General features: G+C 32.7%; 1 protein-coding gene across 1 annotated transcript; it reads right to left on the bottom strand.

Annotated features, from left to right (window-relative positions):
- LOC132756178 (uncharacterized) lies at positions 1-26,986 on the bottom strand. Its single transcript, XM_060747180.1, has 12 exons — positions 26,860-26,986; positions 16,967-17,477; positions 16,392-16,487; positions 15,813-16,048; positions 15,244-15,433; positions 10,467-10,528; positions 9,195-9,627; positions 6,764-6,865; positions 6,029-6,158; positions 5,311-5,431; positions 4,709-4,913; positions 1-3,946 (listed from the first exon to the last, which is right to left on the bottom strand). The coding sequence occupies exons 2-12, from the start codon at positions 17,451-17,453 to the stop codon at positions 3,720-3,722; spliced, it is 2,289 nt and encodes a 762-aa protein (XP_060603163.1). The 5' UTR covers positions 17,454-17,477; positions 26,860-26,986; the 3' UTR covers positions 1-3,719.
- Positions 26,987-27,963: the final 977 nt, after the last annotated feature.

Below are 27,963 nucleotides of genomic sequence, written 5' to 3'. Positions count from 1 at the left end.
TGAGCCAGAATCCCATCAAAAAACATCCTGTAGTGTATATCTGAACCTGTATTTGAAGCCTCATTTCTCTTGACATTTCGACAACTTACACCTCTCCCCGGCCCAAATAGTCCAATCCTTATACGATATACTGTTATGTCTATACCCATGTTTATCTCAATTAATGTCAATATATATCAATGTGTAACTTATTTTACACCTTACAATAGAGTATATTTCTACACATACAATTTTACTGTTAATTACTGTTATCTCACTAGTTGATGACCATCACTGCTGACCACTGGTGCAGAACTATAACTATCAAATACCTTTCTTCTATTGTCTACTTATTTGCCTTTATATCTTTTTTATCTTTCATTATTTCTTATATTTTTTTACAGTTTACAGAAGCTCATACCTTCACAAATAATCCAATATAAGTTTTGTTTAGATTACTCCTGTAAAATTCACTTATTTTTCAGTTTGTTTTAGAGCCTTAAAAAAACACATCCTATATGTACACATGCTATCTACACCTCCTACAGTTACCTTCGTAACGTAATACCGGCGCACGACAAAAATTGGGTTAGTTCATTACTTTGATGCATCACGGTATTCTTTAAACACTACATATAAACGTAAAAATTCAGGGAAAAGTATGTGTACGTATTCCTAACGTCACTAGAAAATATGACGTCATTTGCCATATTGTAACGGTCGTAGAAGGGCGAGAGTCGGTAGACGATGTCAACCGGTCAGGCAGACGTCCGTCCATAATGCAGGACTATGTGACGAGGGTTGCCCAATATATTGGTGCACTGGTGGAATATGTTACATGTCCGTTGCATAAGAACAATAAAAACTACAAAATACTTTGTATCAATCATTCCTCTTTTGACAGTAAAACAAATTATAACAACAAAGCAAATGCCACTTTACAAGCAACAAACAATTAATACAATTACAGGAATGAGCTTACCCAATTTTTGTCGTGCGCCGGTATTACGTTACTTAGGTATTTTAATGACCATTCATTTACTCGACACGCCGGTTACTCGGCTTTTTCTTTTGTTTTCTTATTTGAGACAAATATACGTTTTTATATAATTAAAGTCTGTTACATACATTTTATGTCATAAATGAGATAAATGTAGATATCAGCATATCTCCATATATTTATTCGTTCTGAAAGAATTGTATAACAAATGATGTTTGCTTAGATGTTATGATTTGTAATTTATTGTACATATGCCATGCTCTGTTATTGTTCGGTTTTGTAAATATGTTTTGCTCTTCAATATTGGAGGAATAAAAAGTATCTATCTATCTACCATTCAAGTGATATATAATTCATTTGTTTTTATTAATCACTCTCACGACAATAACTGCAATGTACGAATTTTTTGGACAACCCTCGTACAATATACATGTAATAATAATGACCAGGGTGAAAAAAGACATACAAAATCCAAATAAATAGATGATAACAAATGACATGCAGATATATATTGAAAATTAAATGACACAAATTAAAACGGTTATAAATGTAAATGATATGTATTCTTTGAAAGTACATTTACACGGCTTCTTCTAATACTGGAACAACTGACAATAAAAAGCTCGACCGTCCTAACCATGTTACTCAATCCGAACAGTTGCCAAAGAAGAATCTGGACATCTTAACTATGGTGACCATTAAACCCAACTATTGATATAAAATAGAATGTGTTAATTTTGCTGACCCTTAAATCGAACAGTAGACACCAAAGAATCTGAGCATCTTATCTCTGTTGACACTTATGCCGTACAATTGGCATTAAATGATAGGTCATCTTAACTCTATTTACACTAAAGCCGTTCAATTGACATTAAATGATAGATCATCTTAACTCTGTCTTTCACTAAAGCCGTTCAATTAACATTAAATGATAGGCCATCTTAACTCTATTTACACTAAAGCTGTTCAATTGACATTTAATGATAGGTCATCTTAACTCTGTTTACACTAAAGCCGTTCAATTGACATTAAATGATAGGTCATCTTAATTCTGTTTACAATAAAGCCGTACAATTGGCATTAAATGATAGGTCATCTTAACTCTATTTACACTAAAGCCGTTCAATTGACATTAAATGATAGGTCATCTTAACTCTGTTTACACTAATGCCGAAAAGTTGACATTAAATGATAGGTCATCTTAACTCTGTTTACAAAAAAGCCGTTCAATTAACATTAAATGATAGGTCATCTTAACTCTGTTTACACTAATGCCGAACAGTTGACATTAAACGATAGGTCATCTTAACTCTGCTTACAAAAAAGCCGTACAATCGACATCAAATGATAGGTCATCTTTACTCTGCTTACAAAAAGCCGTACAATCGACATAAAATGATAGGTCATCTTAACTCTGCTTACAATAAAACCGTACAGTTGACATTGAATGATAGGTCATCTTAACTCTGCTTACACTAAAGCCGTACAATTGACATTAAGTGATTGGTCATCTTAACTATGTTTACAATAAAGCCGTACAGTTGACATTAAATGATAGGTCATCTTAACTCTGCTTACAAAAAAGCCGTACAATTGACATTAAATGATAGGTCATCTTAACTCTGCTTACAAAAAAGCCGTACAATTGACATTAAATGATAGGTCATCTTAACTATATTTACAAAAAAGCCGTACAATCGACATTAAATGATAGGTCATCTTAACTCTGCTTACAATAAAACCGTACAGTTGACATTGAATGATAGGTCATCTTAACTCTGCTTACAAAAAAGCCGTACAATCGACATTAAATGATTGGTCATCTTAACTATGTTTACAATAAAGCCGTTCAATTGACATGGAATGATTGGTCATATTAACTATGTTTACACTAAAGCCGTTCAATTGACATTGAATGATTGGTCATCTTAACTATGTTTACACTAAAGCCGTTCAATTGACATTGAATGATTGGTCATCTTAACTATGTTTACACTAAAGCCGCACAATTGACACTAAATGATAGGTCATCTTAACTCTGCTTACACTAAAGCCGTAGAATTGACATTAAATGATTGGTCATTTTAACTCTGCTTACACTAAAGCCGAACAGTTGACATTAAATGTTTGGTCATTTTAACTCTGTTTACACTAATGCCGAACAGTTGATATTAAATGATCGGTTATCTTAACTCTATTACACTAAAAGCCGTACAGATGACATTAAATTATTGATTATCTTAACTCTGCTTACACTAAAGCCATACACTTTATATTAAATAATTGGTATTTTTAACTCTGCTTACACGTAAGCCGGACAGTTAACATAAAAAATCCGTTAAAACCAAACAACTGGCATTCAAGAATTTGATCATCTAAACTCAGATTATCATAAAGCGAAATACTTGACAATGAAGAATATGTTTATCTTCCATTAAAACGAAACACTTAGTATTGACATATAAGACTCTGATCATCTTAATTCTGCTTACACCAAAACGAAAGACTTGACAAAAAGTTATCATTTAAAATCTGCTTACCCGAAAAAGAAACACTTGACATTAAAGAATTTGCTTATGTTAACTCTGATGATCATAAACCAAACAGTTGACAATAAAAAATCCAGTCATGCTTACTATTGTTAGACAAAGTAGAGGAGAAAAACTTGATTTTTTTTACTATTTTACTATTACTAGTCTTCCTTTATAACATGGGTGCTTTATCTGTTTTATAAATGCATTTAAACGTGACATGTGTTTTTTTTGTAACATGTCCCTTCTCCTTGTGAGTCCGAAGGAACAAGTGACGCTAAAAACCACCAAAGTAATGTCAAGATGATAAGGAAAATGATGAAGAATATCAAAATATTACGTAGAAAATAATGATAATGATCTTTTCTGCAAATCATATTGTAATCTCCCCCAATGATCTGTTCCTTTATAGCTTCAATCAATGTCTGTTTTGAATCTGAAAATGAAAAATGAAAAAAATAGGTTAAAGACAATTTACTCCAAAGAATGACATAAATATTGAATAAAGTCCAAATTACATCATATTGGTCCTAAGTTATCTTGAATACATTAGGACAGCATAAAGCGTGATTAATTGACACCAGTCGCAGTTTTGACATTTATTAAGATTTCGTCCCTGTCATGCCATATTAACATCTAAAAGGCCTTTTAGATTTTATTTATATGATACATGTTTCATAATAATGAATAATGTACAATATTACCGTTAATAAATCCTTTGCGATTTCATCTAAATATTACCTTGACAACATCTATAAAGCCTTTTGCAAATTTAATATACATTATACCGTATTAACATTTATAAAATATTTCCAAGGGCATGGATATAATAGGGCATGGATATAATACAACTAGTGATGTAATTTTCGTTGCATTATGTATAATAGTACAAGAACACCTTTTATGTAATTTGCGTTTTGATTTTGAAGAAACGACAAATAATAAACACTTATATTCCATTTTTTCTGTCTCTAAAAGTATATTTCAACCATGCAAAATACCTTTCAAATTTATTAATAATCAATTAAAAATAAGTAGAAATTAATGATTTTTTTCCGAAGCATGTTTATTTAAAGTAATGATATTATCCTTCAGGTAAAAAGTCATGAGTTAACAAAGGCAACTTTGGCACTGACAAAGGTCACTCTGACATTACACCATACGAAGCATTTAATTAATATTTGCGAAAATAACATACCGTCATAGAAAACAAAGTGAACAAGTTTGCTGATGTCCCCGAGTTTATCCTTCACTGCCTTTCTATTCATAATATCTTCCATTACTTCTACAAACTTTTCACACTGTCTGCTCATGTCCTCCCTCGTTATTCCAGAAAATGGAAGATTGCCCATTTCTTTGATATTATTGATTGCCGCACAATATTCACTCATAAAGCACACACTCTGAAAAAGTTCGCTGCATGTGTAAGATATTCAGACCGTATATATAAAGATACCTCGAAACTTGTGTTTTTTCTTGTAGAAACAAACTTTTCAGTTTTAACTTGGTAAATATATAGATAATAAAGGCAATGCTCTGATCACTATATTGTGTAAACTGTATTGAACCGTAGAGTATGTTTCGAAAACCTACAATTGCCGATTACATCTATCCGACTAAATGCAAAAATATAACATTTTGTTTGGCAAAAAAAAACCAATCAGAAAAAGAAAAATTTAGTGTTGTTTGATTTTAATCAAGACTGCTAGAATTATTACTAGACTGCTATAAAAAGTATATATATAATAATAGTAGTGAAAGTAGTAAGTAGTGGAAATCTAGATTATAGAAGATATTTACATTTTCAGTTTCTGGGTCGGTATATTTATACATGTGAATATAAAATGTACGATGCTGACCGGCCATCTCCTTTTCCACCACTTCACTTTTTCCAACATACTGTATTACTGGTGTCTCGCTTCTAAAATTGAATCGCAAGGTGATGCTTCAACAGTACATATACAACAACATACACGAGATTTAACATTTTAGATAACAGCAAATTATTTATATATTAAAAGCTAGATCAGATCACAAGTTCAAGCTTAACTGATTTACAAGAAAGTTAAAACTGATGCTTCAATTTATAATTAAAAAAGATAGAAAAAGAATATAAACGATCTTATGCTACTTCAATGTCCCAAGATCAAGTAGATAATTATAAAAGGTCCAATCCGACACCTTAAATTGGAACTACTTGGATCAAATTTCTTAAGAGAAATCAATACAAAGGCCACTCTATGAAACGTATAAAAGGACCGAATATTTTGATTATTTTATGTATGGGACAAATTTTAAGTCGCCACTCAATATAACATTGTTTGTTTTATTACAGGAAAACATTAAAGTCGCCACACAGTATAACATGGATTATTTTATGTATGGGACAAATATTTAAGTCGCCATTCAATATAACATTGTTTTATTACAGGAAAACATTCAAGTTGCCACCCAGTTTAACATTTATTGTTTTATTTACAGGAAAAATATCAAAGCCACTTAGTATAAAATGACCTACGTTTCATTGGCCTTTTCTGCAAGCTTTGGTTCTGTTTTACAAGATAGCGGCACTATGATAAACAACTTCTCAATGCAGTCACACATGACAGCTTTACTTTTCATCAGTTTCACAATTCTATCACGTAAACCTTTATCATACAGAGTTCAAACAGTTTACACAATACATCTTACAATTATAAAATAAGTAATCAAATACACATCTGGTCAGGCATATCATTTGTGTTTGTAAATTACATGTAAACATATAAATGTATGTTTTATACGTAAATTTAGCCTGTGTTATTGCGCCTAATGTTACACATCTGATTACATTATGATCTCAGTGTATTTAGCCCAACATTCGAGAATAAGTTGTAAAACATGCTGTTAGTCAGAACACATGATCATAAATCAGTTATATATGGTGCATTTTGATGATGTTGATATACTCAAACAAATACTTTAATCTGTTAAAAGTGTTACCACAATGTATAAAACAAGAATTCAAAAACATTTTTTTTATTTTCATATCATTTAAAAATCTATAGAAATTTGCTGTTTTAAATATAAACCTTTTTCCATTGTGATTGACTGGTAATTAATATAATTTGATATTCCTGCTTCCACTGTGATTGACAGGTAATTAATATAATTTGAAATACCCGGTTCCATTGTGATTGACAGGTACTTATAATGTAATTTGATATACCTTGTTTCATTGTGAATGACAGGTAATCAATGTAATAAAGTATACCTGGTTCCATTGTGATTGACAGGTAATTAATATAACATGCCCACGCTAGACCTGTTGCAACATCTCCACATGGTATCTTGTCTTGCATCCTTACAGGCTGTCCTACGTTTTTAAGAAAGAAAATATGAGTCGTAAAGAGCAGGTAACGAAGAATACAACATGTTACACTCAGTAACTACAATCTGACAGCGCTACCATTTGTTTAAGCATCAATTCGAATAATTAATATGTATTAAATATATATAGGATATGAAGAATATAAATTATCATCAACAAGCAAATTCGTTGAATTTATATCCCCCGCCGAGTACTGCTTATTATTAACACAACAACTGAAGACATAAGGCTTTATTTATATATTAATCATGGCATAAACTGTAATATTCTTTGAACTTGAAGCCTTGTACCTTCAAACAAGAAGAATTTTTAAGTTTTCACTATATATATATATATATATATATATATATATATATATATATATATATATATATATATATTTACATATATATATATATATATATATATATATATATATATATATATATATATATATATATATATATATATATAAAAGGAAAATCTATGACCCCCTGGAGTGGGGCCAATTTTGACCCCAGGGCTAAAATTTGAACAATTTTGGTAGAGGACCTATAGGTTATATCATATACCAAATATCAAAGCTCTAGGCCTTGTACTTTCAGAGAAGATTTTTTAATTTTGCATTTTTGAAACTCCTTTTCTGGCCCTGTGACCTACTTATGCAACAAACCGGAACCATTTGATCAACTTTGGCAGGGGACCACCCTAGGATCATTCCTGTAAAGTTTGGTTGCTGTGCAGTCATTTGTTTCTGAGAAGATGTTGTTTAAAGAAATTGCTGACGACGCACGACGACGGACGGTGGGGGATCACAATAGCTCACATAGATGTAAAAACATCTTAATCTCCAGACTTCATTGCCATTTTCAAGGCATCAAGAAGGGATCTCACAATTTTCAAATATTTTTAAATGTTATTGTAACAAATCATTTTAATTCTTCTTTAATAAAAACTAGAAATGTGTCCATAGGACACGGGTGCCCCCACCGCGCCACTGTTCTGTCAATCTTATGACTCTAGGTCAAATATTTTTTGAAAACTAAAAATCTTTTTACTAAGTAAAGGGCAAGAACTTTACAAATACTGAATAAATCCCCAAGCAAACCCCAAATTGAAAATTGCAAATTTATACTACTGTAATTCAAGGGCAATAACTCTAACAAAACTGAAAAAAATCCACATGCAAAGTCCCAGGTTCATAGCATCACAGTGAGGTGAATCATTATTCCTGTAATTTAGTGATGTTGATTATTATTCCTGTAAAGTTGGTCGATTCTAACTCAAGCACTCAAGGATCAAATAACAACATAATGAAACAGTTTTTACTAAGTCAAGGGAAATAACTCTACAAATACTGGATAAATCCACAAGCGAAACCCCAGGAACAAACTAAATATGCTGAGCAACTTTCCAATAAGGTTTAATGAACCTATGTCAAATCCTTTTTGAGTTACATGCGACACATGTTGAAAATTGCAAACATTTTCTAAGTCAAGGGCAATAACTCTAAAAATACTAAATAAATCCAGACGAAAATACCCAGGTGCACAACTACACATGCTGATCAACATTCCTGTAAAGTATCATGACTCTAGGTCAAATACTTTTTGAGTTACATGCGACACAAGTTGAAAATTACAAAATTTTATTAAGTCAAGGGCAATAACTCTAAAAATACTTAAAATATCCAGACGAAAATACCCAGGTGCACAACTACACATACTGATCAACATTCCTGTAAAGTTTCATGACTCTAGGTCAAAAACTTTTTGAGTTACATGCGACACAAGTTGAAAATTACAAAATTTTACTCAGTCAAGGGCAATAACTCTTAAAATACTAAATATATCCAGACGAAAATACCCAGGTGCACAACTTCACATGCTGATCAACATTCCCGTAAAGTTTCGTTGAATTCCAGCCATTAGTTGCAGAGAACTACTCCGGAAACGAAATTCGTACAAAATTTTACTGAGTCGAGGGCAATAACTCTAAAAATACTAAAAATATTCAGACGAAAATACCCAGGTGCACAACTTCACATGTACTCTCCTGCGCATCGGTCGAATGTTCCACTATCGCTCACTTCTTACTGAAGTAACGGGAGTGTATTCAGTAAGCTGCAAAGGGAGCGTACTTCACATGCTGATCAACATTCCCATAATGTTTCGTTGAATTCCAGCCATTAGTTGCAGAGAACTACTCCGGAAACGAAATTCGGACGGACGGATGGACGGACGGACGGACGGACGGAAGGACGGACGGACAACGCCAAAACTATATATCCCCCTCCCGATTCCATCGGCGGGGGATAACAAACAAAAACGTTTACCTTTCACAATTTGTAGTATGGCTTCGAGGTAGTTATGGTCGTTCACACTGATCATTGTGACCCATCTAATCATTGCCGGGATTTCGCAAGGTTCAACTCCAACCAAAACAGGTAAAACGCTAACTGAATCATCTGTTATACTGTTGTCTAAACACGCTGCACATTTGAAAGCAGTTAGATTAGTCGAGTTAAATGTTGTTTTTGATACCACCAAAATGTACCACTTCGCTGGCTTTATTGTCTGCTCTGATTCATTTCCTCTCTCATAATCCTTAACAACTTTAAGGTTGTTTTTAACTAATTCTTCTTCAATTTTATCTGCGTGAAGCAGATCGTTACTGCAATCAGGGTGGCACAGTATTGTGACATCGTTTTCAGGTTGCTTTGCATTAGGCGAACGAAGTCTGTGTGGAGTGCACTGCTGTTTTGAGTCCTATAATGTTAATATGAAGATTATGCCATAACTGTAAAAAAACGTCATTATCACACATATATTTCATATCTATATGTTTATAAAACTTTGTATTATTACTCCCTATACATGTACTTAAGCGACCAGCTGTAAGTACCTGTACGGTAGTACATTTTAAATCCTTCCATGTAAATCTTTAATGTTAAGTGTTATCAAGTAAATAGTCTAGACCTTCACGCATCGGCTAGTTATAGTTTCGAATTGTCGCAAGAAGGCCGTAGTAGAAAAATCATAGACGTATATATTCAAAACAGTGTCACACCAAGAACTTGCTATAATTTTGATCGAGCTTTGTTCAAAAGTACAAATTTGTCATTTTTAGTAATTTTATAGAAATTATGTTTGCTCGTCGTTGAGTCACTACTGTATTCTTTAAGTCAATAGTCATGTACTCATATTATCCTATACCATTATCATTGTATAAGTAAGAGATAAGTACCAATAAGTTCTTCCCCTATCAAAATAAAATCTTTTTTTAAATTAGTGATATTGTGATATTGCTTTTAATTTAATCCTTTTCATTTTATACGTGCTTAAACTATAAAAATTTAACCTTATTCTTAAACAATATATTATAATATCATAATCATTAATGTCACATAAATTGTAGATTTAAGCTCTACTAGGACCAAGACAAGCTCTACTATGACCAAGACAAGCTCTACTATGACCAAGACAATGCTCCCCATTTGGGACTGAGAGCGGCAAGTTCAAGCGTAGTCATCATCACAATCATCACAATCCAGTAAAGAAATAAAACATGATATTTTTGCAATGCACTTTCATAAGTTGGTGCTTACCGTTTTACACAAGTTTCGCTTAATGGCGTCGTATAAAACACATTGCCTAGTTTCGCCCACAGCTGAAGAATATAAAATTTTATCAGGTTACCGTTATACTCCTATTATGTTAAAATTTGTATGATCTGTCTAAAGTTGGAGACACATCATTAATAAAGAATAGTCATACTTATTATGCTCATATCACTTAATCTGTTTACAATAATAAAACGTAAAAAGTCAATATGTGTCGGAATAAGAAGCAGTATGCCTTACATTTTAAATGAGTTTAATTAAATTTGTGTCACTCTAAAAGCTAACTGATATTAATTTCCTCATTGCTTCAGTGCCCTAACTGAGTAATTTTGACATGTCTGGACTGGAAATATCTTTTTTTCCAGACTTTTATACGACTTAATGTGGCTCTTTACACATATCTTGTGTTCACATCCTTCGCTCATTCCTTTTTCAAATAATCAAATTCATTGTGCATTGTAACACCGCACTTTGGGGTCAAACGCACTTTTGGATCCGACCCCAAAGTGCGTTAAACTTCGCACCGCACTTTGGGGTCAAACGCACTTTGGGGTCAAAATCGAGAAATTGACCCCAAAGTGCGTTAATATGCTACATATCAACGCACTTTGGGTTCCTGAGATCTAAAGGTGTCATCTGAGATCTGCTTAAATACTGAGTACTGACTTATTTTCGATCTGCGACATTGAAATATTTGAGATGGAGTTCAAGATGGCGGTCAATACATTGATGATGCTTAAATGATAAAACTTTTATTAATTTTTTCCACTTGAAATATCTAAAAATTGTGTTCATATAACAAAATAACGGTGGCATAAAAGTGACATTTTCATTTTTTTTAGTTTTGCATACATATTATTTTTGAGTTTTGCATATATATATTTTTTTTAATTTTGCATTCATATTTTATTTTAGTTTTTCGTACATATTTTATTTTTGTTTTTCGTACATATTTTAGCCAATCAAGGATCAGGATTTTTATAAAAATTGGTCAACTTATATGCCAGGTGTGCCGGCTCAAGGTCGGGGGACACAACTACAGGTCAGAGGATTAAGATTTGGGTTTCATCTCCGCTCCTTATCTCCAAAACCCAATAAAGGATTTTCAGGCACTTTGTCTAACCACATCGAGACAATATGCAGAACCTTTCTTTGGGTTATCGCGGCCTATATATATACTAAAAGTGTTGTTATTTTTTTATACCTCCAAAATGAAAATGTTGGTATTTGCAAATAGCATTTGCAAATGGGGTACTCTAATTTACAGATGGCGAAGTGTTTAAAAATGGCGTTTTACAAATGGCGTAATTATCCAAACCTCTACTTTGCAAATTGCGTCATGTAAAAATATGTACTAAAAAAACAAAAAACAAATTTGTACAAAAAACTGAAATAAAATATACATGCAAAATTAAAAAAGAATATTTAAGCAAAACTAAAAAAAGTATGTATTCAAAACTTAAAAAAAAATATGTACGACAAACAAACAAAAAATATGTACGAAAAACAAAAAAAGTATAAAAAAAATGCAAATGTCACTTTTATGCCACCGTTCAAAATACACTAGTACAGAAATTGTGTATTCCTAAAATTAAAAGATGCTGCGAAAAATGTCCCGTTCTGTCAGTCATTTACTTGATAACTTTTGGTGCCATATTGAGCCCCATTTTAAATATGTTGGGAATGAAATAAAATGCAGTTATTTTTTTCCCAAAGAACTATAAATATACTCTATTGCAATGTTCTGGTGAAACATTAAGTTTTTCGATCGGACTATAAATAGTGATTTTTACAAATACATTATTAAGCTTATCAACAAATTAAGGGTTTTTGTAAGCTCCGTAACAACCGTTCGCCAGGGGATACGGACAAAAGCACCCCCCGGACAAAAGCACCCCCTCTTTCGTCCCGGGGGGCTTAAGTTCTACACTCGTTCGCCAGAGGCTTTTTTTAATGGGAAATCTTACATACTTCGTTAGAAGAGCATACACGAATTTTATAATGTTGAAATAATGGTATCAGAGAAATGTAAGATGCTTGTTCCATGAATAAAGTAGCGATAAATGTGAGATTATATGTCATAAAAGTAGTCAAAACAATGTAGTATTTGACTTCCATTTAAAATACTAATTCACTATTACTATACTCATCATTGCCAAAAAGCAACAGATGAAAAAGTTGGTTCAGGTAATTGGCCAATGTGTATTTTTTGGATAATATAGAAGAACATCAAAATAAAAAAGCTTTTAAGAACAACAAATAAAAGCATAATGGGCTTTAAAACGTCATTTTTAACCCTCGGGGTGGGGGTCGATACCCCACAATCCCCTCTATACACCCAGTGAGAATTTTACATTATTCTGAAGCTCCGCTCTTAATGTGCGACTTCTTAAATAGTTGATATTTTTAGGACTACTACCTAAAGCCGCATCTACATCTAGTCAAGTTTCTTACATGTTACATTTAGCTAAATAAATGGCTCTTTCAACATATTATCAGGCGCATTTTTTTACTGAAATGTCTTACTAAAATTGCCCAGAATTTATACCTTTGCCTAAAATGTGTAAATAAAAAAACGGGAAAAATCCATTTAGCTAAAAACAATGGAGTTAATTAAAGGTGTACATTCTTTTAAAATAAATGGAAAATTTGAGAAAAAAATATTTTAAGCCTCATAATTGATACAAATTCTTAATTAGGTGATTTATTTGGTGAAAGTTCTTCACTTACTTATCAAGACCATTTAAATCCCTATTGATTCTACTATAATCCAGGGCACATGTTTTGCGTCTTTTTAATACCTTGATTTTTGTTTACCATTCGCTTTGACAACAATATATTATTTAAAACATAATGAACAATAATTTTCTATGACCCCAAAGTGCTGTCGTTTGTCTGATGTTAAAAAATACATATGTACCTGTTTAACGCACTTTGGGGTCGAAATTGGACCCCAAAGTGCGTAACGCACTCTGGGGTCGGACCCCAAAGTACGTAACGCACTTTGGGGTTGGACCCCAAAGTGTGTTTGACCCCAAAGTGCGGTGTTACAGTGCATACTTACCTAAGTAAAAGGCGTTTGAGTCCAATTGGATCAGAACTGCACTAAGTATAGCTTTCAATTTCATTTTGAGTATATTCCTTTATTACACCATATGTTTTTCGATATAAGAACCCAAATTGATCTCTGTAATATTTTCAAAGTTTATGTGTTTCTGATTTTGGGCGTCAGTGGAGTTCCGTTACTATAATTATCCATGTCATATTGTTAAGCATTACAGCAACATCACGTATTGAATGTACTTTCTAGAATTCGTTGAATTGCTTATAATTAGTATTGGCCCACGCCTTTTCGAAGAAAATGGGGTATATCGAAAAAGGCTCCGTCCGTCTGTCCGTCCATCAATTTTCAATTGCAGTCCATAAATAAATTTATGAAAGGAATTTGAAATAACCTGGCACAAATGTTTGTTGTAATAAGACAATTTGTCATGTGCAACAACCTGACCCCTTCCTCCAAAAATAAGGCCATGCTTCGAGGATTCAAAGTCAACGTTGTCTTTTTGAGGGTATATGTCGTGTCCGTTCCATTATTTTCTTATCCATGAAGGGATTTTGAAAATACTTTGCACAAATGTTAACAATTATAAGACGATGTGTCATGCGCAAATAGTATTCGCCTACCTCCAAGTTCAAGGTCACAGTTGGAGGTCAAAGATCAACATAGTCTGTTATAGGGTATATTCTGTTTCCAGTGCCATTAAGGATTTTGAAAACACTTGGTATAAATGTTGACAATCATAATACGATATGTCATGCACAACACCCGGACCTTTTCTCCAAGGTCAAGGTCACAATTAGAGGTCCCATCTAAACATGGTCTTTTATAGGGTATATTTTGTGTGCAGTCCATAAGTCTTTTTTATTGTTCTAGTGATTTTGAAATTACTTGACATAAATGTTCACAACAATGAGACCATGTGTCATATGCAACAGCCAGAATTCTACCTTCAATGTCAAGGTCACACTGTCAAGGGTATATTTTTGTGTCAGTTATATAACTTTTTTATCAATCAAGGATTTTAAAATAACTTGGCACAATTGTTAACAATAATAAGACGACATGTCATGCGCAACACCTAGACACTTGCCTAAAAGGTCAATGTCACACTTGGAGGTCAAATCCTAAAATAGTCAATAACAGACTGGTATGCCAAGTTCGGCTTATGCAAATCAAATGTCATTGGTGAATTGCCCACATACATTGATTGATGACTTGACACGAAATATAACCTGTAACTGACCAAACTCTGTATTGATTTTGTAATTGTCACATTTTGTGGCTTTGAAATAGTTATAGCAACTATACAAATATATTTCTGTTAACATATACAGAGGAGTTTTTTTATTTTATTTATTTAATGAATTTATTGTAACTTGCTTGCGCAGATCTAGCATTAATCAAAATTTTGTAATGAAAGTCCAGACTGATACCTCAATCTTTTAAAAGTAGCAAAATTTTATGCTTAACTTCTAGTAAAACTTCCCTTAGGCGGGGGACGTTGGTAACTTTGTTACAAATTCTTCTAAATAGCTTATAATCATATTCATATTACTTATATCATGTTCACGGAAATACACTTAATGGTAAGAAATTGTCTTAATTATTCATCACATTATATTTAAAGATAATAAAAAGTTTTTTCACTGTTCTTAGACGCGTTTTGGTCCATACAGTTTTTTTTTAATTCAAAATGTTTACCATTGTAAGGAAGAAGTTCTACAGCAACATCCTGGCAAAACTCGTTCTTTGTATGATGAATGACCTCGTTCATTGTATGGTAGAAACGGGCCACCTGTAACTGTACATCAACTTTAGCCATTTTCTCCTTTGACATTGTGTGAATAGCATTCAACACGTTTGGACAATCAGCGAAAAAATAGTAAGGGTCCTGCAGTAAAAAATATAATAACTCCAATGTCCCAAACTGAATGTTCGGTTAACGGTAAATGGACAGTAAATAAATGGAATATTTCAATATAATATTTTAAAGCGTTTAGATTTATTTTAAACATAATTTTTTATTTCCTTATAAATTCTGTTTATCTATAGACAATATTCAATTCTATACAAAGATGTTTTGTGAAAAAATCATTGACTAAATGTAAATTTTAAATGTTAGAGAGACCATGGTCGTTTTAAGTCAGTCATCAAAAGTCAATGTATTTCTTTGTAGTGTTAATCATCATCATCATTATTTTTATTATTATTGTTATCACCAACAACAATCGCTATAATGATAAAAGAATATAATACGTAAAGAATGTTACCTCGTCACCTTTCTTTAACCTGTAAATAGTAATATTGAATTCTCGATCCTTTCCTACATGTTCCTTTTCTAACTTTAGTATTGTTTCTTCTTCTATTGTGATTTTATTTTTGCTGTCACAACCGCTTAAACTGCTAACAACCTCGCACGTGCTTGGAATGAGTAAATAATAACGTACCGATACTCTCCCTGGGTTGTTTTTATACACGTCGGTTTTTTCAAGTTCTTTTTGAAGCACTACAATAACACACATGATAGTGAGTTTATTCGTATGAAACAATACAAAACCTACCACAAAAACACAACACACATCATAAAATGTCGTACATGATCATAATTCAAAATTACGAAAAGAACACAAAATTAATTATGGCTGTGTATGATGTACAGTTCCTAATAATAGTTCGCATAATTATATACCTATTTATCAAAGTATTCTTTGTTTATATAGAATGAATTTACTTTCACTGTGTATGAACCTACTAGTCTATAGACATACTCTCACATGCGTTTTTGGAACCAACCAGTAATGAGCAATGGGTGTAAAGTTTCTTGATCAAAGTATTCTAATAAATCTTACCTGGCAAAATATATTTGTAATAGCCATTAAAATGTGAGAAAACCAATCCGTGTGCAAGACTCCCAACAGGCAGTATGTCTGGAATAGGTATGTCCTCTGGAAGATGAAATATTTTGATACAATATTTTTAATGCAATCATATTAAAAGTAATATCATGCTTTCTTGGCAATTGGCCTTTGTTAAAAACGTTTATACACGTTCATATTATCATTATTATTTATTCATTTTTTGGGTGGGGGTGGGGGGCTTAAACATTGCACGGCGGTTGTTGTTTTTTTTTTATAAAAATGTTGGGCCGATGACTAAAAATACAAATTTTTTACCACGATTTTTGGGACGAATGTCTTATTAAAATTGAGTCGAATTGTATATTATATCATAAGAAACAAACATTTTTTCCCAAAACCTGAACAAGGACAATAAAGTGCAATAAACACAGCATTAAAAACAAATGTAGAAATGTTGTTTAAAATTGATTAAGTTGTATAAATGACTTATCATCTCACGATAAAATATATTTTCACATAAAAATGATGTCTATTTTAGTACAATTTAAGCATTGTAACGTACTGACCATTTATGTAAGATACAAGACACTTCTCCCATCCATCTTGGTCGAAATCTAATTTTCTACAAGGAACTGATTGCAAGAAATCCCTTTTCAAAAATTGTATTTCATTTTCATCTACCCCGTGCAGTAATAGTCGTAGACAAAAGATGTTTTTCTTCTTACATTTGTCGAGAGCAAGAATAGTTTGTAGTAGCTGACATGTACTTTTTATTGAATCTTTACTAAGTATCACCAACGTCTTTTCCGAGTTTTCAATCCATTTAACAATATTTTCTGTCACTGGTTCTCCAATAGGGAAAGCTTGGTGGTCTTCAACATCAAAAACGCAAGAAACTGACCTTTTTGTTAATGCATTTGCAACTTTGCAGGCGGTTTCAATTTCATCTGTTTCAGTGTTGTATACAATAAATACTTTATACTGGTCGTCAACTGATCCTGTACTTTTAGCTTTTTCATAACTATTCTCAACGTCCTCTCTTTTGTCAGACATTTCGAAATCGTATGACTTCAGCACCTGTAAATATAATGCACCATAATCACGGACTTTGTTTTTCTTTTCTTTTTTGTTTTGTTACTCGTGTAAAAACTAAGGCAATCGCCCTAAACAAAAGAAGCAGCAGTCTCTTTGGTTTAATTATGACTATAACGTAGCAAAGAAACAGTTTTATGATGCAAATTTGCGTTTTACTATTCCCGGTTAAGATGCTGATTAATTGTTTAAACTAAGTAGTAGCATACATTATAGTAAAAAAAGACAAGTGAAATATTAGCGTTATAATAGAGAGACATATATGAGCAAAAAATATCCCTGCAAGTTTTGTAAATACATTACTAGTAAAATGTTTAGATCAACTTGTAAACATTAAGATAACAAATCCTATACGTTTGTAAAGGCACCGTCCATCAACAGACTCAATCAAACCGAGTCTCTTATATTTTCAATTTTGTCATTTTTGAGTTCTTTACGCTTCCGTTTTCTCTATTTTATTTGAATGTTGATTCTTAATTAAATGATTATGATTATATCGGCAAAAATATATTTGCAGAATAATTATGTAAAAAATATCACTTTTGAATGATTTAAAAAAGTTCTGATTATGATAATCATCTAATTGTTGCCAATGATATATTGAATCTCTATGTATGTGTTCATTGATCGTTGTTCAATTATATGTTTGTTAATTGTGTTTCATTGTAACAAAAACTGCCCAAGGAGCAACGCGCTCCACTTTTCTCACTGTAAGATATTCAAAATCATAGTTTCGAAATAAATAAATAGATGATTGTAATTGAAGAATACACTGCTATTTTATTTGGAGGGGGTGTAGGTAGAACTTATCAAGTTACATCAACAAACAAAGTTTAAAGTTCCTAGCTCAAACTACACTTAAATGACAAGCTGTATGTTTTGTTAATACATGTCCCAGTAACCTTGACCTTAACCTTGACTTAACCTTAAAAAGAAGAATGTCGATTTTCTTCAGATAATTAGCATTTTCAATTACAATAGTATTAATTTCTATTGTACTTTAAAATTGTGCTTTTTAGTAATTACTACCAGTATTTTTTTTCCCTCATTAATCAACTGTCACTTGTACACATAGTGTTTTTCTTGCATAACAAATCACGTTTATCTCTCAAAATTTTGATGTAAATATGCTGATTTTTGCGTGACTTTGCGAAAAAGCAAGGTGTCAAAAACTAAAAACGATGACTATTGTCAGGAGAATGACTGCTTTGATGATATTTAATCTTAGAAAATATTTAGAAATAATGCTACTTTAACGTCGCATAACGTTGCAAATGACGTCGGCGTGCTCCGGGTGTTTGTTATATGGTTATTTACTATTTTTATTATGTTTTAGTTTCTGTGTGTATGATGATGATATTTTCAGATACTGTACAGTATATATTGAAATAAATGCGTATATATTTATATTTACGCTAACCCGACTACAACGTGTGCTATAAAACAATTCTCAGAACTTCCCGAACAACCCTCGTATATCCAATTTCGAATATATGGAGGGTGAGCAGCACTGCCTTACTTAAAATTAATATATTCTCAGCTGGATAAATAGCAAGTAATTGCTTAGTTAACACTATATTTCAGGTATTTTTTTATCTTTTTCTATCCCAAATCCATATAAACATTAATACAACAAACTTTGATCATTATTTACACCCAAAACAAACACACACATACATTATTAACCACTTATACAAAATATCTTTTCACGTACACGTCTTTAATATGAAACAATACTAGACACTTGGCGAGCCCAACTCTCACCAACTTATATGATCAAACAAAACAATAAAAAAGCCACAAAATGAAGAACACAAAATGATTTTTACAACTCTAAGATACAGTATAAACCACAAACATTTAAACAACAATATTAACTTCATAAAATCTAATCAGCATTAGAAAACAACTTAAACTAAAACACCCACTAATTACAGATTCTTTAAAAACAAAGCATCACTATGATAATCTTTACAAAACAAAATCACTCAATACAACTCATCCAATATCAACCTAATATATCTTACCAAAAAGATATAACTCAACCAAGTATAATTCAACAACAAAAACAACTTATTACAACCAATGAACCCTGATCAATTAAAATCACCACAATTAAAATCAACCAACTTCAACAAATCAACAAAACTCAACTGCAGCAACCATCGCAACTTGGGATGTGTGAGCTGGCACAATGTCGTGCAGGAGCAGAACGCCTTGAGTCAGTTTGTCCCACGATTTCTTGACGCAGACGTTTCAATTCGTCGGCAAAGTACGTACCGTTTATGTTACGACCTTGCTCAAGATAGTCAATCATAATTATCCCCTGACTATCCCAAAAAAATTTAAGCCATCATCTTCCCTGCTGACGGCACCCTCTTTAATTTCTTCGGAGGGGTGAGTCAGAGTGCTTCCACTGCATGCTCTGTTTTTTGGATTCTGTATCGAAGTGATGGACCCATGTTTCTTCCTGAGTTACGATCCGGTAGATAAAATCAGGATCATCCTCGTAGCGAGACAAAAGATATCTTGAAATGTCAAGCCTGGTCCGTTTCTGGTCATCAGACCCATCTAGCGGAAACCTTTGACATGCCATAGACATTAGTCAGAATAGCCTGAACTGAACCAAAGCTTATACCCACTTCCCTAGCAATGCTTCACCTTCTGTCGCACATGAACAGATCATGCACAGCTTCGGCAGTTTCATCGTTGGTGGCCTCTTTTGGCCACCCATGCCGCTCATCAGCTTCAATGCATTCCCTGCCCCTCTTAGATTCAGCAGCCCATTTTTTTCACAGTGCTTTAGGAAGGGTACTCCTTCAAAAGTGTATCCGTGAAGTCTTCATGGATTTCCTTGGAGGCATCCTTTTCTTACTGAGGTACTTAGTGACTGACTTCTTACTTCTGATTTTAACTATTTCAATTTGGTCTAAATGACACACCCCTCTAGTGATCAAAGTGTGATTTATGTTACTTTATCAGTGTAAAACCGCGTGTAACACGGTCAGTAATCTTAAATATGATCTTGGTATCGACGTATTGTGTATAAATGTCAGTGTAGTGGCTAGAAGTATATCGGGCAGAGAACTTTTCGATCAAAGCTCGTATATATATATGATAATAAGTAAAATATGGAATATATTTTCACGAAACATGATAAAATGCCACATATTTTCACGAGAATATGAAATACGTGGCATTTTATCATGTTGAGTGAAAATATATACCATATTTAAAAAAAACGAAATAATAACCTTTTTATTTAATTTCATTATCAAAGAAAAATGGTTACGAACCCAATGCTTGCTACGCAACTGCTATTGTACCGCGCGCAGTAATATAATTATTATTTACAGATGCGCGATATTTGGCGCTACATTGTGACGTCCCGTAAACAACTGTTTAAACGTCTTTACAGCGTTAATGACTGAATTGAAGATATTGGTGTTCGGATTTATATTCTAAATTAGACCATTTTCTATCATTCTAGATAAAATTCAACAAATAATTGTTTTATATATATAAAAATTTTCAAACAAAATGGCGAAAGAAGTCCCTTAAAATAAATACGAGTTTTGACTCCGCCCATTTTCATATTTATATTTCATATTTTTTTTAAAAAATAAGAAATATATTTGATTGATATAGCACCATATTTCATGGGTACAATTTATATATAAATTTAACGAAGAGATAAAACTTTATGATTATTCTGACAATCATCATTGTGGTGGTATATACTCGACATCTCCTGACGATAAAAATTCGCTTCAGAAAACACTTAACGATTTCAATGACTTTTGTAATACTCGAAGCTAGACATAAGTACATATAAATAAAAGTTATGATAAATGGCACGATAAAAATACATCAATACTCTTTTTCTTTCATTCGAAATAATAATTTAAGGCGACTTTACACCGATTTCATTAGTATCGACTTTTTTTACTTCTATGAAAATTAACACACATTATTTTTAAGAAATACAGCGTTTTATTGGATGACAAATAAAACTGGACACTAAAAATATCTAGGATTAATATTTTCAGGCAATGGTAGTTTCGCAACCGGGAACATATTGCACGTCAAGCCGAGCTAGGCCTTTACCCTATCGAAATTACAATCAAAACAAAAATGATATCCTTCTGGAACAAACTTGTAAACCAGAAGAACACGAGGCCATGCTTTATTAACATTTAAATTGATGATACACATACAATACGGGCTACTCTTTCTCGTGAGTACAGCAAAGGTCATCAAAGAAACCTTAGTAAATCAATACATTCAAAAATGGTTATCAGATCTGACAATATCAAATAAAGGTAAAAAGTATGCTCTTTTAAAAAACTACTTAAAGATATCACCGCGATATAAAAAATAACATTTTAAAATTTATGACAGCAAACCATAAATTATCAGTTTTACCAATCCTCTCCGAAAATGTTTGGATAGTCCTTAAGTAGAATACATGTAACACTTAGCTTATTTTCGAATTGTTAAGAAACTATAATTCATACCTGGTAAAATACCACGACACAAGAGCTTGAAATCCGTTCAAGTTGCGCAAACCTCATTTAAGAATACTGTTAATTTTAAAGCTACGCCACAACATAAATTGACAAATAAGTATTTTAAAGGGATAAATATGAATGAATGATAATAAAGAATGTTATACCTGCAGCTTAATTTCATATCACTCTGTTTACATATGTGTCCCCTCTCCCAAATATGTCATACCATTAAGCATCAAAGAAAATATAAGATTTTTTTTTGTTCTTCTTCTCCTTATTCAATAATATTTTCTTAGCTGCATGCCAAAATAAGAATAAAATTTATATTTAATAAATTGATTAGTATAAAATTCACCTTGTTTGACTACTACGTTGTAAAAAATAAATATTGTTATATGTCATGTTGTTGCACAATTGTATAACCTGAATAATGCAGATCTCTCTCCCTCTCTCTCTCTCCCTCCCTCTCTCTCTCTCTCTCTCTCTCTCTCTCTCTCTCTCTCTCTCTCTCTCTCTCTCTCTCTCTCTCTCTCTACGGTACTCATTTAAGATCATATATGTACATGTTAGATTTGATGCCGCACATCAAAGGCGCCGCCAAATGATGTGAACAGTCACAGGTAATGTACAAAATCAGCCTTGAAAATTATTCTTTACAACAGTTGAATATCTGAAGCACTAACCAATTTGTCTTCGTGTTCTTGGTATGTGGTCGTTGTTTAATAATAATAAAGTTGCATTTTTTGTGAAAAAAGTAGATCCTAATGCATAAATTCACAAAGTAATGCCATGTGTGAAATTATAAAATGTTTTTCTGTTGCGACAAAGATTGAAAGGTCTGCAGGAAGCAAAATAAATTGGATAACTACGGAATGCCGTTAGGGCCATCGCCTATGAATGTGTTCATCTGAAACGCGATAGTCGATAATACGATAGTGAAAACGCGAAATCACGAAGCTACGATAGTGAAAACGCGAAAGTACGATGATGAAAACGCGATAGTACGATGATGAAAACGCGACAGTACGATACTACGATGATGAAAACGCGATAAACTATCGTGTTTTCACCATCGTACTGTCGCGTTTTCACCATCGTAGTTTCGTGATTTCGCGTTTTCATCATCGTACTGTCGAGTATCGCGTTTCAGATCAAACCATTCATATGCGATGGCCCTAACGGCATTCCGGAATGCCGTTAGGGCCATCGCCTATGAATGTGTTAAGCTGAAACGCGATAGTCGATAGTACGATGGTGAAAACACGAAATCACGAAACTACGATGGTGAAAACACGATAGTACGATGATGAAAATGCGATAGTACGATGATGAAAACGCGATAGTACGATGATGAAAATACGACAGTACGATGGTGAAAACGCGATAGTACGATGATGAAAACACGACAGTACGATGATGAAAACGCGATAGTACGATGGTGAAAACGCGATAGTACGATGATGAAAACACGACAGTACGATGATGAAAACGCGAAATCACGAAACTACGATGGTGAAAACGCGACAGTACGATGGTGAAAACACGATAGTTTATCGCGTTTTCATCATCGTAGTATCGTACTGTCGCGTTTTCATCATCGTACTTTCGCGTTTTCATCATCGTACTTTCGCGTTTTCACCATCGTAGTTTCGTGATTTCGCGTTTTCACCATCGTACTATCGACTATCGCGTTTCAGATCAACACATTAATAGGCAATGGCCCTAACGGCATTCCGTAGATAACAAGTAAAAATGAAATGATTGGTATACTTACTTGAAGGTGATGAAATCAAGCGTTCTAAAGATATCGACATTGAGTCGAAATATTGTTGCGAATTGCATAAATTATGCTCGAATGATTTCTGTTATTTTACAAACAGCAAAATATGTTTGTAATATCAAATAATGGTTATGATTAAATTATTAAATATAATCAATTCTTAGTTACATTTTTTATTTATTTATAAAAGATAAAACTATTTGATTAAACCAAGATTGCATATTTGTTTACAATATACTTACCGGGGAATTTAGGTATACTGTACACCGTAGGGAACGTGTTACAGTATCGCGTTTTCCGGTTACAGTATAGAATTTTCAAGATTGGAGGAAAGGTAGGTGATTTTTATTCCGATCCATACTACAAGTAGTTTAGTTTCTAAAAGATATTTTGTGCTTTGCTTGTAAGGAACAGAATCCGGTATCTAGTCATATATTTATTCAGACCCTGCACGGCAGATTTATCTCTATATTGTCTCATAAATATGCAGATTTGACGGTTTGAAAATTTGAAACGAGAGACCATCACATTTTTCTCCCATTCCGACATTATTTTTGCATGCCTAGAAAAAGTAAATCTGCAAAACGTTAGTCCTTTATGTTAGGAAACGTTTATAAAAGTAAATGACCTGTGAACCTATTTTCCTGTTTGTTAAATGAGTTTGAAAAAATAAACAATGTTACAGTATAGAGCGAGGTGATTTATGCAGGGTAATAGCTTAGATGTAGTAATTTTCATCCGATTTTGTTACAGTTTATACCCAGATTTCGGTTACAGCTTAGACTTCGATATGTTCTATCCATACTAGGTAAAATGTATGAATGATACATAGACTTTTAAATCTCTAGAAACCCAATTGGTGAGCTTATTGCCCCAATGGCTATTTGTCCGTCTGTCGAACTCATGTGTCTTTTGACAGTTTATCTGTGGTATGCAGGCTTCATAACCTCTGATCCCCTCTCAAAATTTCATTTTATTTAGTTTCACTCATTGTATTCTCGTTTAGGGCACACGCAATTTTTAACCTGGGGGTAATATGCCGCTTTTCATGGAATGGCAATAACGTGTCACATTGAAGGTTCCATGATAACCGCAATATGAACACATCCACAGATGTTAAAAAACCTCAAGTTTACCAGTTCATGTTTAATGTGAATTCTGCTGAAGCCGGTGCTAGGAGGCGTGGACGGTAGCTTGCAGTTACAATAACCGTCCATGAACAGTCTCAATCAAATTGAGGCAGCAACATTTTCATGTTTTCCGTGTTGGACTTCTGTTAAGGATTCTGTTGTTTTCTATATATTATTACTAATAGGCATTATTATAATGTGTAACGGAATCAAGCAATAATCTTTCTTCTCTCCATACAATTTGATAAAAGGTACTGTCGTTGTCGTGAAAACAGTCCTTAACGTAGGGCATTACGTATTCTGCAAAAAGTCTCAATCTGAAATTTAAAGTAAGAAAAATAGCAAACTATAACTTTTCTGTTGAACGAAAAAAAGTAATACATGTACAACCTTTCAAGAATGTATTAAATAGATAGGTATGAGTTATTTCATTAAAAATGGATACACGAACTTTTGTTGAAATTTGGCAAGTTTCTAGACTGTAACCGAAATCTGGGTATAAACTGTAACAAAATTTGGTCTATGCTGTAACCCAGTAAAATTCACCTCGCTCTATACTGTAACATTGTTGATTTTTTCAATTGCATTGGACGAACAGGAAAAAAGGTTTAACGGGTCATTTACTTTTATAAACGTTTCTAAACACAAAGGACTAACATTTTGTAGATTTCTTTTATCTATGCATGCATAAATAATGTCGGAATGGGAGAAAACTGTGTTGGTCTCTCGATTCAAATTTTCAAACCGTCCAATCTGCACATTTATGAGACAATATAGAGATAAATCTGCGGTGCAGGGCCTGAAGAAAATATATGACTAGATACCGGATCATGTTCCTTACAAGCAAAGCAACAAATCATCTTTTAGAAACTAAACTACTTGTAGTATGGACCTGAATAAAAATCACCTACCTCTCTTCCCATTAATAATCCTCCATCTTAAAAATTCTATACTGTAACCAGAAAACGCGATACTGTAACACGTTCCCTTCGGTACTGTAGAACCACTAAATGTAACTTGAAAATATAAGTAAAAGAGAAAAATCGTCACAGAATTCTTCAAAACTGCCTATTGCAAATATTTGTGTTGCAGTTTAAAACAAACTTACTTTTTCATTCAGTTAATCTTTTTTATAACTTAAATGTTAACTTTTTCATGAATAAGCATACGTGGGGCCTGTTTTGCAAAAAAAAAAAAAAAAAAATTATGTCCGTTGCGCCAAAAAATCTTCGTTGCATATTTAAGTCACACCTCTTGTTCTCTGTCCGAATTTGGTTCCCGTCATTACAATATAGACTGGCTCATTGACACGTTTTTTATCAGGTAAAAAAAAGTTAAAATATAAAAAAGAATATGATATTCAAACATTGAACTATTACTTCAGTTAAACGCTTATTTCAATTCCTTTAAGTTGTACATCAGAATTATTGAAGAATCTGAAAACAGTGCGATTTTGTATAAAACAAGAAAAAAAAATTAACAAAAGAAAGACTAAAATTTCCCCATTTCTGAATAGATAAATGCATATCTATTAGGCGCTGCGTGCACTCGGCGTCTAATAAAGTATTATTTAAGTATAACAAGCGGTAGAACAGTGTCGACTTTAATAAGTTTTTCTAACGGACTTGTCGCTGTTATTTTCCCCTATATTTATCTTATTTCTTCTTTCGGGTTCAATCTCAGATCTATCAATTAACATAATATACAAATTCAATATTTTATATGTTTTGTTAAATAGTTTAGCAATTTCATATTGACACCTGGAACACCAAAATTAGCAGATAAATTTATAAAATATTGATTCAAAACTGTAAAACTACAAAACGATAACATATGATATAGATTTAGTCCCTGTCAAAGTCCAACTATTCTTCTGGTCTATATATTAAAATATATAGAAAACAACAACACTTCACAGAACAAAATAAAATATAACAGTTACATACACTCCAAAAACTTGCAGTATGATCAAAATCTAAATCAGCTCTAAATTAATATTTGACACTCTATAAACTGTACTATCATTAACACACTAACTATGTCTTCATAGAATTCCTTCTGACAATAAAATTAAACAAAAACGAAATAGGAAATTTTGAAGTCTTATCTTTAGTTTATTAACTTTAGTTTATATTTACTTAATGATATAGATAATTTACGATAACAATATATTTTTCATTGTGTATTTAAAGGAAAAACAACTCATGTGTCTCGACCAAGAGGTCCAAAGTAAACATTTACACGAATAAAATATCATTATTTATATTCTAATATCACAAATTCACGTACTTGACGAAGTGTCATACGAAAGACAAATATCTTGACTTACCATAAGCATTCTTTCTGATAAAATTAACGTAATTTTCTAAAAACTGTCAAAAAGTCCTTATGAATACCACGTAGTTCTTTCAAAAATGTCACGTCACTATTCTAATAAATGACACGTATTTTCTTAGAACTGTCACGATGAATAGATATTCTGATAACTTTCATGTTTTTTACCTGATAACTGTCATGCATGTCACGTAGGTAGTTCTTCTGATAACTGACACGTACCTTTTTCTCATAAATCTTATTAAGACAAAAAAGTAGTCACTATTTTAATTAACTAATGGTTTATCTTTCTACAAGTGAGATTGTGATAAAGTGAATAATTTGATAATCAAGCTATCAAAGTCGACTCAATGTTTGGGTATGCATTTACAAAATTATGATTTGCCTATTTGATAGTTCTACTTTATTGAAATTGTCTTTTTGAGTGCAATTCCGAATCATTAGGATAACGTTGTCAGAAAAAATCACGAAAACACGTTGTCAATTGTCGTAGTACATCACTTGTGACAGTAAGATTCGCGTTACAATTGTGTCGTTAGAACGTCTCGAAATTCGTAAGGAAAATGGCTATCCAGGAAAAAGTATAGTAAGCCGCACCATAGTTTCTGATTGGCATAAACGATTCAGAGAGGGTAATTATAAAGAGATTGTGGACAAGGAAGGGAGAGGCAAAATGTGAAAGTTACAAGGACGTTGGTGACGTCAACTGCCGAGAC

The sequence above is a fragment of the Ruditapes philippinarum genome, unplaced genomic scaffold (genome assembly GCF_026571515.1).
Source record: "Ruditapes philippinarum isolate M1 unplaced genomic scaffold, ASM2657151v2 ctg2162_1_1_1_1, whole genome shotgun sequence".
NCBI lineage: Eukaryota > Metazoa > Mollusca > Bivalvia > Venerida > Veneridae > Ruditapes > Ruditapes philippinarum.
The sequence above is the reverse complement of the archived record's forward strand: the minus strand, read 5'-3'. Positions and strand labels throughout refer to the sequence as shown.

What these genes read in the sequence shown, in the direction of transcription:
- LOC132756178 (XM_060747180.1), bottom strand. Translation starts at nt 17,453, where the DNA reads ATGTCTGACAAAAGAGAGGACGTTGAGAATAGTTATGAAAAAGCTAAA. An exon ending in GTCAATCACAATGGAACCAG is followed by an intron (nt 6,159 to 6,763) that starts GTATACTTTATT and finishes TGTATGATAAAG; the next exon opens with GTTTACGTGATAGAATTGTG. An exon ending in GCAGAAAAGGCCAATGAAAC is followed by an intron (nt 5,432 to 6,028) that starts GTAGGTCATTTT and finishes ATTCAATTTTAG; the next exon opens with AAGCGAGACACCAGTAATAC.